The 14637-nt window shown below is 51.9% G+C and overlaps 1 protein-coding gene across 1 annotated transcript; it reads right to left on the reverse strand.

The window, feature by feature from the left end:
* Window positions 1-1087: 1087 nt before the first annotated feature.
* On the reverse strand, window positions 1088-5121 carry LOC136125871 (tubulin alpha-4A chain). The gene is made up of 4 exons (XM_065880880.1): window positions 5059-5121; window positions 3056-3278; window positions 2596-2744; window positions 1088-2132 (listed from the first exon to the last, which is right to left on the reverse strand). The coding sequence occupies exons 1-4, from the start codon at window positions 5059-5061 to the stop codon at window positions 1161-1163; spliced, it is 1347 nt and encodes a 448-aa protein (XP_065736952.1). The 5' UTR covers window positions 5062-5121; the 3' UTR covers window positions 1088-1160.
* Window positions 5122-14637: the final 9516 nt, after the last annotated feature.

Below are 14637 nucleotides of genomic sequence, written 5' to 3' on the forward strand. Positions count from 1 at the left end.
CTGGGTGGCGACACCTGAGGAGTCTTTGGGACGGCTACATAGCTGGTCTCTAGCCTCTGCCTGGGAGCAAGGGGAGTGGAAGTGGCAGCCATTTTGGCCCAGAATCTCTCCCAGATGGTTCTAGTTCACACATGGTTAATGATTAATGAGGCCAGTGTGGTGTGGCAGTATCCAGCTGCCACTTCCTGCTTACTCTGCTGAGTAAACAGGGGCCCTGCCCTTGCTGGGCTTGAAAGCTGTTCCCCTGGGAAGGGCACTGTGTTCCTGAATCACCAGGGAGGGGAGGCAAGGGCAGGGTTCGCATCTCCTGCTCCTGAGATTGAAGCTTCTTCCCCGCACTGTGCCCACCCCCAACTGCTGACGTCAGTGTGCGTCCCAGGGTGCCTGTTAGCAAAGTTGAAGTTTTCCCCAGGGCCCTGGCAGGAGGCTCCCACCAGCTAGCACAGAGGCTGAGGCCAGAAAGAAAGCACAAACAGAGGGGAAATGACCTGACTTTTAATGGCACAACCCTAGGCCCCAGCAAAGCAGCGAGACCAACAGTAAGCTTTGCAAAGCTGCTAGGAGGTGCAGTGACACAAACAACTCTAGGAGATCGCCCTTGTTCCCTCCCATCCCCCAAGCTTATGACTAGGCTCCATGCCCAGGAACTCCGGGCCAGCTCAGCCCCACTCCCAAACCCTTATAACGCACAGAGGTACCTGGGCCAAGCCTTGCTTCCAGAGTCAGTGAATGCAGAGCAGCGGGAAGAATAGGGTAGCCGTCTCTCAAATACAGAAACTGCTGGGCTTAAACTACTACTTGGAACAGAAGTGAAGCCTCAGATCCTTTAACAGCTTATGGCTGGACAGACGGGTCCAAGACTTGGTCCTCATCTCCCCCCTATCCTGGGCTCCTCTAGGATCATACACGGGGTCATGTTTCCTGGGCCTGGCAAGGAAGGTCTTTCTTTCCTGGCCTGAAGTTCTCACTTTCAGCCATGGAAGGGAAAAAGTCATGAGCAGCACATAGTGAGGGCAGCAGCAGAAGCAGCAGCAGCACAAAAGGGGACGAGGCAGCAGAAGCTTAATCACTCACAGAGGGGACAAGAAACCGTGCAAGGAGACCGTTTATTTCGAAAGGATTTTGCAATAAACATAGTGAGTGGACTCCAGGCAGCTGTTCTATTCTTCTCCCTCATCCTCGTCCTCATAGGAGTCGATGCCTACTTCCTCGTAATCCTTCTCCAGGGCAGCCATATCCTCCCGGGCCTCGGAGAACTCACCCTCCTCCATGCCCTCGCCCACGTACCAGTGCACAAACGCCCTCTTGGCATACATCAGGTCGAACTTGTGGTCCAGGCGGGCCCAGGCCTCAGCGATGGCGGTCGTGTTGCTCAGCATGCACACGGCACGCTGCACCTTGGCCAGATCACCCCCGGGCACCACAGTGGGGGGCTGGTAGTTGATGCCAACCTTGAAGCCCGTGGGGCACCAGTCCACGAACTGAATACTGCGCTTGGTCTTGATGGCAGCGATGGCGGCGTTGACATCCTTGGGCACCACGTCTCCACGGTACAGCAGGCAGCAGGCCATGTACTTGCCGTGACGGGGATCACACTTCACCATCTGGTTGGCAGGCTCGAAGCAGGCATTGGTGATCTCTGCCACCGACAGCTGCTCGTGGTAGGCTTTCTCTGCAGAGATGACTGGCGCATAGGTGGCCAGGGGGAAGTGGATGCGAGGGTAGGGCACCAGGTTGGTCTGGAACTCCGTGAGGTCCACGTTGAGGGCGCCGTCGAAGCGCAGGGAGGCCGTGATGGAGGAGACGATCTGGCTGATGAGGCGGTTGAGGTTGGTGTATGTCGGGCGCTCGATGTCTAGGTTGCGGCGGCAGATGTCATAGATGGCTTCGTTGTCCACCATGAAGGCACAGTCTGAGTGCTCCAGGGTGGTGTGGGTGGTCAGGATGGAGTTATAGGGCTCCACCACGGCTGTGGACACCTGCGGGGCTGGGTAGATGGAGAACTCCAGCTTGGATTTCTTGCCATAGTCAACAGAGAGCCGCTCCATCAGGAGTGAGGTGAAGCCAGAGCCAGTGCCTCCTCCAAAGCTGTGGAACACCAGGAAGCCCTGAAGTCCTGTGCACTGATCAGACTGAAAGGCAAGAAAGTAAAGAGCAATGTGGGCAGGGAAGGGCCCTGAGGAACTCTTTATCTTCTGGCTTCACAAACGCCTAAAATTTCTCAGGAGTCAAGGCAAAGACTAATGAGTATCCCATAGCTGCAGCATGCTCTGGGACATGTACAATTAGAGATGACCCCATGAAATGGATGTGGGAGGGCTTCCCTGGTGGCGCAGTGGTTGAGAGTCCGCCTGCCGATGCGGGGGACACGGGTTCGTGCCCCGGTCTGGGAAGATCCCACATGCCGTGGAGCGGCTGGGCCCGTGAGCCATGGCCGCTGAGCCTGCGCGTCCGGAGCATGTGCTCCACAACGGGAGAGGCCACAGCAGTGAGAGGCCCGCATACCGCAAAAAAAAAGAAATGGATCTGGGAAAAAATGTTTCTGACCATTAGCATCCTCTCAAACGCTCCCTTCCTTCCATCCCAAGTTCTCACCAGCTTGCGGATTCGGTCCAGTACAGGGTCAATGATTTCCTTGCCAATGGTATAGTGACCACGAGCGTAGTTGTTAGCAGCATCCTCTTTCCCAGTGATGAGCTGCTCGGGGTGGAAGAGCTGTCGGTATGGGCCATTTCGGATCTCATCTGGAAGGGCATAAACCACATCATTAGGGCAGAAACCACAAGGCTGTGCTCAGCACATACCTCCCTCCCCCAGCCTGGTAACTGTGGTCAGATATATGGAAGAGCTCATCCTTCTGCCAGCCTGAGATACCAGTGTGTATGGGAAACCCAGACCTGCTGCCCAGGCCAGCCTGCAATCAGCTTGCCTTCTTTAGCTTCCAGCAGGGCAAGGGGTTTTTAGGGCCAGGAAAGCGAGGTCTACACACCCTCTCTCCAGAGAGAAGCTTAGAGTCACTTTCCATCCCCTCAATTCCACCCTCTCTTCCTCTCACCGATTACGGTGGGCTCCAAATCCACAAAAACTGCCCGGGGCACATGCTTTCCAGCGCCGGTTTCACAGAAGAAGGTGGTGAAGGAGTCGTCCCCTCCACCAATGGTCTTGTCACTGGGCATCTGCCCATCTGGCTGAATCCCATGTTCCAGACAGTAGAGCTCCCAGCAGGCATTGCCCATCTGAACACCTGCCTGCCCCACATGGACTGAGATGCATTCACGCTGAAGGATAAAGAGAGGGGACATGGCATAAGCTCCACATACATAAGTCCTTACCTCATGAGCCTCTCTCCCACCCTATCACCTACCAGTTAGGATCACTCAGTTGGCAAAAGTGGAGGCTTGGGGCTGGGCAGAGGTCAAAGAGGCTGGCAGCCTGCCCAGGCTCCCCTGCATAGGACTTTCCAACTGGAGGCACCCAGTAGGGCAGGCCAGTCCCTCAGCCTACTTCTCCACTGGGACCTTGTCAAGTAAGAGCTGTGGCTCCACATGACCCTGCTACATTCACAGGACACTCAGGGAGGACGGAGAGGGCAAGTGCGTATGAGACAGGCAGACACTGCAGTAACTGAGACAAGGACAAGCGATTTTTCAGCTGTTCCCAATCCCTACTCCCACAAATCAGCTTCTCAAGAGCCTGAGGAGGGACAGAAGGTTTTCCGGAGCTATGGATTTATAGCTAGAGGTCCCCAGCTTGATTAGTTCTTTGCTCTGAGGATGGAACAACTAGTATTTCGTATAACCCTCTCCCCCTTTCATTCTTGCGGGCTGCAGAGGTGTCTCAGCCTTCCAGCCAGGCGTCAACTGACCACGCTGGCCAGCAGGATGCCCTCCCCCCACCGCCTTTCAAGCCCGTCTGGCTGCGTTCGTCACCTCCACCCCCACACCCTGGGTGTCTTCACCACCTTCGTCCACTGCGGAGCCCTCACCGAGACTGCAGAGAGCAAAAGACGGCAGGCGCAGGCAATACGGGTTGTGGGTACTGGGGCACTCGCTGCCCTAGGCTCATCCCTGCCAGTGTGAAATTAACCTCTGAAGAGCCAAAGTGGTGCCACGCAGGGCCGGCGCAGCCTCCCTTTTCGACACCGAAATGGCGGGGTGACGGTTTCCAAATACCCAGAAAAGGAAGCGGAACCTGCGGTGAGGCCCCAGAGGTAACCGCCTTGCCTGGGCAGGGTGAGCGCCATCCTGCACCCTGGCCCTGCATTCGCCCCCCCCCTTCTAGATTCTTTCCAGTTACATCCCGGCGGAAAGCGAGGATTGGATTTCGGTCCCGGTCCCTAGGCTATAAATACCACCCCCCTACACACACCTCTTTCCCCTCCCCCCAACCTGGCCCCGGCCGCACTCTCGCTCAGCGCCAGCTGTCTCTGCCCGTCCGTGCACCCTGATTCCGGCTGGAGAGAATCCGGCTCGCCTGACTAGGCTGAACCCCATTCTCGCCACCCCTCCAGGATCAGAAGAAGGGTGCTGAGTCACAGGGGACTGTGGGTAGGAGGGATACACACACAGTCGGAGGAAAGGGGGATGCTGCACCAAGTAATCTGACCCCCTCCACCTTCTTGCGCCAAGCACGTGTTTGGTCAGTTCCGGGGACCGGGAAGTGAGGGGGAGGCTAGGGGCGGAGGGCAGCCGACCGGGTCTCCTCGCCAGCGGAAGAGACTGGGCACGGGACCGCGTGACTCCCCTCAGGAGAATTAGGGCACAAAATGCTTGGTGGAGCAGGAGGGGATTCCAGGAGGACTCCTCTCTGCTCGTGAAGAATCCCACCCCACTCCACTCCCTTCCCCAGCCTCCGAAAGTGGACAACGTGGCTCAGCCAAAGTCACCGGGAGGGGGTGGGGTGAGGGAAATGCACCCCCCACCCCCCCACCCCACTCCCCCGCCAACTCCTCGAGACCAGGAACTTCGGATGGAGGGCTCCGAGCATCCCGGGAGGGAGGTTCCCCGAAGAAGAGGGGCAATTAAGGGACGGGCGAGATGCCGGCAGGGCCGCACTCACCATGGTGAGTCCAGGCGGTGGGTCTCACGTAGAGTCCGGGTGACGGGTCTCAGTGAGAACTGCGCTAGCTGCAGTGCCGCACCGCTCTTATACGCGGGGGGCGGGCCCACGCGCCCCGACCGCCCACCAGGAGCTGGGCAGCCCATAGGCCACGCCCCGAAAGATAGGCGGCCCGGAGGGGTGGGGCCAGGGCGAGTCCCCTCCCCCTGGCGTGCCCCCGTCCCTCACCTGTCCCGCGTGGGTTAGGGGTAGCGACCGGAGCTTTAACCCTGCGCTCCGGGTTTTGAGCCGACACTCAGAGCTCCTGAGCTCCGCTGTTGGGACGCAGGGCGCAGTGCCAGGACGAGTCTCGCCACCTGCGTCATGGGGGCGCCTGTGGCTCAGGTGTTCTGACTTAGGGCGGGTGCTGTAGAGACTGTTTATCCGAAGTGGCTGTAGCCAGCCTTCGCCGGTGCCCTCCCCGACCCGCCTCCCTGGAGGCTCCGGCCGACTGCCTGGCTCTGGCCTGTCCCCCAGGAACCCCTTGCAGCTGCAAGCGGCCTGCTGGTCCCCGGCCGGGATGGCTGGCCTTCGCCAACGCCCGTGGGCGGCCGAGGACCAGGAGCTGCACAGCCTGAGCCCCAGGTTTTCGATCCCTTAGGCTGCTCCGCGGAGCCGAGCCCCACAGTCTGTCTGCGAGGGCCGACCCCCGGAATCTCCTGCGGCTCGCAGGCCACCCGCCGGTCAGTGGCCCCGTCATCAGCGCCGTCACTATTAGCCGGCCCTCGCCATCGTCACCTGCCCGTTTTCCTGCTGCCAGAACTGCCTGAGCTCTGGACCGAAGCCCTCAGTACCTGGATTCGCATCTTGACTGCCCTATGTGACCTTGGGCAAGTGACTTAACCTCACTGAGTCCTTGGCATTTTCACCGGTGAGAGGAGACAATGATTCCACCCCCAGAAAGCATTGTTGTGAGGTATCATAACGTTTGTTGACTCCAAAGAGGAAAAAAGGAAATGGAGATTCAGATATCATGGCTGATTTTGACTTCCCCACCCTCTTCTGTCCCTAAGCCACAGGCAGGATCTGCGACATGCATCTCAACGCCCTCAGAGCTCAGGTGGAGCTCTCAGCTGAAGCTATTCCTTCTTTTTACGTTTCATTTCCATTTCTTGCAAGAATGGGCTTTTCAATCTACTTCTGCTTTCCCTTGCATGCCTTACATTTTCTAGCTGTCTCCCTTCACTGAGGAAATCATCAGAAGTGCCCTATGTGCCTATTGGTCACATTAAGAAACCTGTCTCCCAGGCTAGTCACTTAGAAAGCATTCACCTGCCTCTCCTATCAGAGTGTTTCCTAGGGCCAGAGCTGCCTGACAGAACAACGCATCAGGATAAAATAACTAGCAATGGCAACTTTCTACCAACAAAATAGCTAATCGACACCTTACTTAGGCAAGGCATGGAAAGAAATACAGTGAAATATGACAAGGTCTGTTTTCCCAGTAGACTAACCATATGGTTGGGAGAACAAGACTCATTCATTAAAAAGAAAACTGGCAAGGGCATACAATGAGGCTGCTTTGGGAAATGGGGTCATGGTCTCTACAGAGCAAGGAGCCTTGGTGATTACAGAACACACGGCCTCTTGCAGACCTTCCCTGGCCCTCTTTTTTCCTTGTGCACCCCAACCCCAGCAGAATGAATATTTTAAGAAGATTGCGCTATCTTAGGGCAAAATCGAAAACCTATTTGCCCTTCAGGTTCAGCTTCTTTCTTTGTAAAACTGGGATAATAACTTCGGATTGTGAGGACCAGATGAACTGAGGGATGTGTACGTACACAGCAAAGCACCGTGTATGCAGTTGTCTGGACTCTTAGAGCATTTTATTCATTTATTTTAGCGTGTGTAGCACATCATGCTGCGGTTATTCTTGTACACGTCCAACTTATTAGATAGCGGCCTTGTTGAAGGTAAGGATTGTGTCTTATTCACTTTTGTGTCTGTAGCTCCTAGTATGGCGCTTAGCATGTGGTAAAGATTTGCTAAGTGTGTGTCAGGTGAATTTTTTCACTACAGAGATGGGACTAAAGTTAAGGTGAAACTCTAAGAAGTCAGAAGTTTCAAATTAGCAGCCTGGAGGCCAAATTCGCCCACAGTGTTAACCCCCGTAGCGTTTAGAATATGAAAAAAATCAGGAATTGTCTTTGGGGCATCCCCAAAGACCACCCCTATGTTAGGAGACTTGCCAGACAGACTCTCAGGACTCAGCATAAACTTGGACTCACAGCTAAGGTTTATTACAGTGATGTAGGAACAATACACAACTGGATGATAAGGGGAAAAGACACAAGCAGAATCTGAAGGAACCTATGCCCTCTCCCTCCCATAAGGGCTCACACAGTGTACTCTTCCTCCAAAATGAAAATGCGACAACGTTTTCCTGCAGTGTTTCTGCCCAAGAAAGCCCGTTAGAGACCCAGCACCCAAGGTTTTTAGTGGGGTCTGGTCGCATAGGCACCTCTGCCTTGCACTTACCAAAATTCCAGACTCTTTAGAAGAAAAGCAGGTGTTCAGCATAAATCATATCGTTTACGCACACCATCTAGGCACAATGAACCATGCTTATCAGTTAGCTGTTGACTGGGCGCACTCTAAGAGCCAAGTTCCCAGATGCCAGCCAAGGGCCAACCTTGCGAGCAGGCCTTTCTAAGTCTCAGTTCTGCTATGTTAACTCTTTTCTGCACGATCATGTAAAAATCCAGATTTCCAGCTTATCTTGAAAAGAATTGGAAGATATGACTATTCTAGGCCTGCATTCCCATTTAGCAATTGTGATAGGCAGAATCGCTCCCCACCAAGATGTCCACATCCTAATCCCTGGAATCTGTGACTACGTTACCTTACATGGCAAAATCCCTGGAATCTGTGACTACGTTACCTTACATGTCTTTTTGGATGTGATTAGGGTAAAGGTCTTGAGATGGGAGGTTATTCTGGATTTTCTGGGTGGGCCCAAAGCAATCACAAGTGTCCTTATAAATGGAAGAGGGAGGCAGGAGAGTCAGAGTCAGGGAAGGAGAGGTCAGAGTGATGGCTTTCAAGATGAAAGGAAGCCATGGTAAGGAATGTGGGCAGCCTCCAGAAGATGGAAAAGGCAGGGAACATATTCTCCTCTAGAGTCTTTAGAAGGAAGACAGCCAAACCAACACCTTGAGTTTATCCCTAAACAGGCTTCCAATTCCAGTGTGCAGGGCAGGGGGCTTCCCCACACACCACCAAGCAATTCTCAGACACCAGCATGGTGTTCAAGAATACAACTCAGGGCTTCCCTGGTGGCGCAGTGGTTGAGAGTCCGCCTGCCGATGCAGGGGACACAGGTTCGTGCCCCGGTCCGGGAAGATCCCACATTTCGCAGAGCGGCTGCGCCCGTGAGCCATGGCCGCTAAGCCTGCGCGTCCGGAGCCTGTGCTCCGCGACGGGAGAGGCCACAGCAGTGAGAGGCCCGCGTACCGCAAAAAAAACAAAACAAAAAACAACTCTATTCTGCCACTTTCTGCCTGGAGACAGCATCAGATTCCCCAATTAAGGGTTTGGTCCTACAAGACTGTCACCCACTCCCCACTTCAGATGCCAGTCGCTAGCCCAGGTTGTTGCCTGTGCTTCTGACCCACCAGCTACAAATTGGAAGTTCCAACAGCCCCCTCCAATTCAGGATACCAATCACAAGTCCAGGTTGTTACCCGTCTTTCTGACTGACCGGCTGTAAATTAGAGGTCACCATTACTTCTTCCTTGGGTTCAATTAATTTGCTAGAGAGGCTCACAGAGTTCAGAGAAACATTCTACCTACTAGATCACTGGTTTATTATAAAAGGATATAAGCCAGGAGCAGCCCGATGGAAGAGATGCAGAGGGCAAGGTACGGGGAAAGGGCATGAGCTTCCATAGCGCCAGGAGCGCCACTCTCCCAGCACCTCCATGTGTCCACCATCCTGGAGGTCTCCAAACCCCATCCTTTTGAGTTTGGCTGGAGGCTTCATTACATAAGCATGACTGATTAAATCATTGACTATTGGTAATTGAACTCAATCTCCAGCTGCCCGCCCCTCCCAGGAGGTCAGAAGCGGGTGGTGGGACTGAAATTTCTAACCGTCTAATCACTCAGTTGGCTCCACTGACAAGCAGCCCCCCTCCTTAGGTGGGTCCAGAAGTCACCTCATTAACGTAACAAAAGACACCTTGATCACTCTCAACACTCAGGGTTTGGGGAACTGTGAGCCAGGAGGAGTGGACAAACATCAAATAATATATAAGAAATATATTTTGGTCATCTGAGTAACCATATATATTTTTTTCTTTTAAATCATAATACTGCAATCCCTATAAGACCTATTTTGGACTTCTGACCTCCAGAACTGTGAGATAATAAATTTGCGTTGTTTTAAGCTATTAAGTTTGTAGCAATTTCTTACAGCCTCCATAGGAAACCAATAGGCAACAAATGCAGCTGGGTGGCGGCTACTCTCTTAGGATGGGCAACAAGCTGCTCCAGTTCAGGCAGCCCTCATCACTCTGTGTCTCCCTGACACAGAAGACCAGTGCCTGTTTCCATTTAAAATCATATGCTCAACCCACACCACACATTTACATTACCCTGGCCCCTGTAGCAAGGAGTTCACAACCACTGAGCAGGCCTCCTGGCAGGAAAAATGGAGAAGACAAGGTTTTTCAGGGAGACATGCCCAAGGCGTGTTAGTGGAACATAGGTTCTGCTCCTGATTGTGCATGTGTGTTTGTGCATGCTCATGTGTGTATGTGCATGGCTGTGAGCGTGTATGTATCTTCTCAGGGTATATACAGATCCCCTGAATTAGGGCCATAAACTCCGGGTACGTGTGCAGGTAACAGTCCATATTACCAGATGGAAAACTCTTAGACATTCACATACATGTACAGAATCTAGAAGACGATGCCAGACACTTCTTCACTCTTCCTCATGACGCATTGCTTAGTCCATTTACCCTACATGGATGTCCATTCTCTCTTTGGATCGCTCTCCCTCTTCACCATGCCCATTGTTATCTCTGTCTTTTCTAAGTCCTTCTCAGAGTCTCACCACAACCTTGGAGCAGTGCAGCAAGGTCATCAAAGTTTAAAATGTCTCCATTGATTCCATCTGGGAGAGGTGGAGCTGAGCCTTGGTGCACATCCTTCCACTTTTTCAGATGGAGCATCTACCAGCTGTCCTCCTCCTCACAGACCCATCTTTCCAAAGGAATATCTCCATGTCTTCTCTCCTTCTTGCTGTCCACGCAGACCTGGTTCACATGCTCCACTTAGATGTTCTTGCCAAGGTCTCTAGTGACCTCCATCTTGCCAAAGCCAAAGGCCATGTCTCTCTCTTCATCGTTCTCAGCCTCTCAGCAGTATTTGACATAGCTTATCCCTCCCTTATAGTGTTTTGTAGTTGAAGCACTTCCTTCTTGGCTTCGATGACACCTCCCCTCCTGGTTTCTGTTCTGGCCACTCCTTTTTGGTGGTCTTTGATGGTTTACCTCTAAAGGGTATTCCCCATAGCTCAGTCCCAGGCTTTCCATGTGCTTTTCTCCCTGAAGGAGCAATCGTTGAAGGTGAGTGATGAGTATATGGGGTTTTATTACGTTATCTCTACTTTGGGGTATATTTTTAAGTGTCCTTAATAAAAAGTGATTGTAACATATTTAGGGTCCCTGGTGGCGCAGTGTAAGAATTGAACAAAAAGAAAGACATGTCACCTATATGTTAATGGCTCTCAAATGTATACCTCCACTTTGGACCTCTCCTCCAAACTTCACACTCACATGACTCTTTGCCTTCTTGACATCATACCTTGAAAGCACATTAGACAGCTCAACATAACACATTCAAAGTAGAACTCTCAGTATACTACCCTCATCCCACTCCCTGCCAAACCTGCTTCTATCCTAGGCTTCCGAGTCTGAGTCAACAACATCACCTTCCACCCAAGTGCTTAGGTAAAAACCTAGGATCATCCCGCATTCCTCTTTCCCTCTCTCCTTCCCCTCTTTTATTAGTAAGAATGTTTTAGCTTCAAGTAATGGAAAGCCTAACTACCAGCAGCTTAAACAATGGGTACATTTATTATCCTACAAGAAACCTCGAGTGCAGGGCAGTTCCAGGGTGGATTCAGTGATGTCACCAAAAAGTCCGGTATTTCCAGCTTTCTGCTCTGGCATCCTCAATGGGCTGGCGGCAACTTCTCTCCTAATCACAGGACGGCCGCAGCAGCTCCAAGTATTATGCCCTCATATGATACCATCCTAAGGCAGGAAAGGGGTTTGGTTTCCTCCCACATCTCTTTTTATCAGGGAGAAAAACCTTTCCTTAAAGCACCCTAGCAGACTTTCCCTTATATCTCACTGGCCCCAGGCCTAAACTAGTCACTGGAAGGAGGGAATGGAACTACTAGGAATGGTTTGGACTAAACTTTACTTAGCCCTAGGTCTAGGGAAAGGCCAAGTGGAAGTTACCAAGTTGGGCATGACCAAGTGGAAGGGTGAATAATTATACAAAATCAGGACCATGCCAGCAAAGAAGAAGTGGAGGCAGGGGTCAGGTGAGGCCGTTGGTGAGGTCTGCACACTCCAGATTAGCATGTCCTATCACTTTACTTCAAACCCAGCTACTTCCCCCATCCCAACTCTAGTCCAAGCCACCAGCCCCTCATTTCTGGATGTCTGCCATAGCCTCCTAACCAGCTTCCTTCTCCTACTCTTGAATCCCTATAATGCATTCTTCACATAGCAGCTGAAATAATCTCTCTAAAACAAAACACAGGGCTTCCCTGGTGGCGCAGTGGTTGAGAGTCCACCTGCCGATGCAGGGGACACAGGATCGTGCCCCGGTCCGGGAAGATCCCACATGCCGCGGAGCGGCTGGGCCCGTGAGCCATGGCCGCTGAGCCTGCGCGTCTGGAGCCTGTGCTCCGCAACGGGAGAGGCCACAACAGTGAGAGGCCCACGTACCACAAAAAAAATAAAAATAAATTAAAAAAAAAAAAAAAAAAAACACAAAGTAGGCAATGAGGCTTGCTTAAAACCCTCCCATTGCACTTGTAATAAAAGCCATTCTCCTTGCCAGGCCCCTTTACCTCTGTGACCTCATCTTGCATAGCCCCCTCCCTCCCTCCCTCGGTTTCCTTATACACACCAGGCTTGCTCCTTTGCACTTGCTATTCTCTCTGCCTGGACCACTACAATCCAGATCTTGGTGTGGCCATCTCCTTATCGCTCAGTTCAAATATCACCTTCTTAGAGAGTGGCTTCTTCTCAATAGTAGCCCTCCATCTCTTTCTGGGCCATTATCCTGTTTTGTTTTCTTCATGTGTTCATTGCTATCTGAAATTCTCTTGTTTGTTTAGTTATTATGTCTTCCCACAAAAATATAAACTCCTTAAAAGCACAGACTCTTGGGGCTCCCTGGTGGCGCAGTGGTTAAGAATACACCTGCCAGTGCAGGGGACACAGGTCTGAGCTCTGATCTGGGAAGATCCCATATGCCGCGGAGCAACTAAGCCTGTGAGCCACAACTACTGAGCCCGCGTGCTACAACTACTGAAGCCCACACACCTCGAGCCCGTGCTCCTCAACAAGAAAAGCCACCGCAATGAGAAGCCCAAGCACCACAATGAAGAGTAGCCCCAGCTCGCCGCAACTAGAGAAAGCCCACGTGCAGCAACGAAGACCCAACGCAGCCAAAACCAATAAATAAATAAATAAATAAATAAAATAAAAAAGCACAGACTCTTTTTGCTTACCACTGTATCTCTGGTATCCGGAACAGTGCTTGGCACATAGCAGACACTCAATTAAATATTTGTTGAAGGAATGAAGAGTTTTGATTACCTCTCATTTTATAACTTAGATACATTAACATGCTCTCAAAAAATCTCAGTCTCTTTATTCTGTTTTACATAAGACCCCTCCCTCTGCCTGCCTTTGGGGTAATTTTCTTTCCGGAATTAGTGTTGTCTAGGTTGACTCTGAGATGCCCAACTTCAAAGACCAGTTGGGAGAAGTTGGGGTGCTAGCAGGAGACTTTTGGACCCAGTGGGCCCCAAATCCATTCATCTGGATAATAATTTCTGAGGTCTATGGCTTCATGGATCAACCCAGGGTAGACTGGGCTTCCTTACCTTTGAAGTGTTGGTTGGCTGTGTCTTCTCTCCAGGGATCTTGGCCTCTTAGTTCCAGGTAGGAGAGAGAAGACTTCAGTCCATAGCCAAAATCAGAGTCAACCATCTTAATATTCTGGGTCGCACCCTTGTATGCTGTGGTGAGAAGGGCTCTGAAAAAAGACCCAACCTCAGGATAACTCTCTCACCATTTGCCACATTGGCTGAAAATTCATATTAGCATCTTCTTCCTACATAGGGCTGCTATTTGCTAAATCTAGCATTCCTATTCCTGGTCACGGTGCTGGCTGCAAGTGTGACTGGAGACAGGTAATGTGGTTTCCAGGCAGCATTAGGGTCCATTTGAGGTTAGTGGTCATGCATTTGAAGTCAGATCAGTCAGTATGGTTCTGGGTTTTTCTACAGCCACTGTTTAGCTGGGTCAGTGCAGGCACAGAATTGGTGAAGAAATGGATTTAACCAGGGTTGTGGTTTAGTCAAACGAGGAAACTGAAGCTAGACAGAGGAGAGGGAGTTGAGGGACGTGCAAGGGAGTGTTGACCACTGACCATAGAATTTTTTTTTTTTTTTTTTTTGGCTGCATTGGGTCTTCGTTGCTGCGCACGGGCTTTTCTCTAGTTGCGGTGAGCGGGGGCTGTTCTTCGTTTGCGGTGCGAGGGCTTCTCATTGTGGTGGCTTCTCTTGTTGCAGAGCACAGGCTCTAGGCATGCGGGCTTCAGTAGTTGTGGCACACAGGCTCAGCAGTTGTGGCTTGCGGGCTCTAGAGTGCAGGCTCAGTAGTTGTGGCGCACGGCCTTAGTTGCTCCACAGCATGTGGGATCTTCCTGGACCAGGGCTCGAACCCGTGTCCCCTTCATTGGCAGGCGGATTCTTAACCACTGCGCCACCAGGGAAGCCCCATAGAATTTAGGATGGGAAGAAAGAAAATAAAAACGCAGCAGGGGGGCTTCCCACATGCCGCAGAGCAGCTAAGCCCGTGCACCACAACTACTGAGCCTGCGCTCTAGAGTCCTGCGCTCTAGAGTCCGTGCTCCGCAACAAGAGAAGCCACCGCAATGAGAAGCCTGCGTACCGCAACGAAGAGTAGCCCCCACTCGCCGCAAGTAGAGAAAGCCCACGCGCAGCAACGAAGACCCAACGCAGCCAAAAATAAAATAAATAAAAATAAATTTATTTAAAAAAAAAAACGCAGCAGGGGGATGAGGGACATCGAAAACTCTGCCATGTGGAAAGGGGAGAGTCACTGAGCCTGAGTCCCGGAAAAATCTTAATTCCACCACTAATTAACTCCCACGTGACCTTGGGCAAAACATAAGGGGCTGCAATTACCTTTTCTTCCTCTGGGAGTGGAGGCCTCACCTTGCCTACCTCACAAAGTTGTTGAGGGACTCAAAGGAGATAAGG

The sequence above is a fragment of the Phocoena phocoena genome, chromosome 7 (genome assembly GCF_963924675.1).
Source record: "Phocoena phocoena chromosome 7, mPhoPho1.1, whole genome shotgun sequence".
Taxonomy (NCBI): Eukaryota; Metazoa; Chordata; class Mammalia; order Artiodactyla; family Phocoenidae; genus Phocoena; species Phocoena phocoena.

Coding starts and splice junctions, on each gene's coding strand:
- LOC136125871 (XM_065880880.1), bottom strand. Junction 2,745..3,055: donor TTTGGAGCCCACCGTAATCG/GTGAGAGGAAGA, acceptor ATGCCCTTCCAG/ATGAGATCCGAAATGGCCCA. Junction 2,133..2,595: donor TGGACCGAATCCGCAAGCTG/GTGAGAACTTGG, acceptor CTTGCCTTTCAG/TCTGATCAGTGCACAGGACT.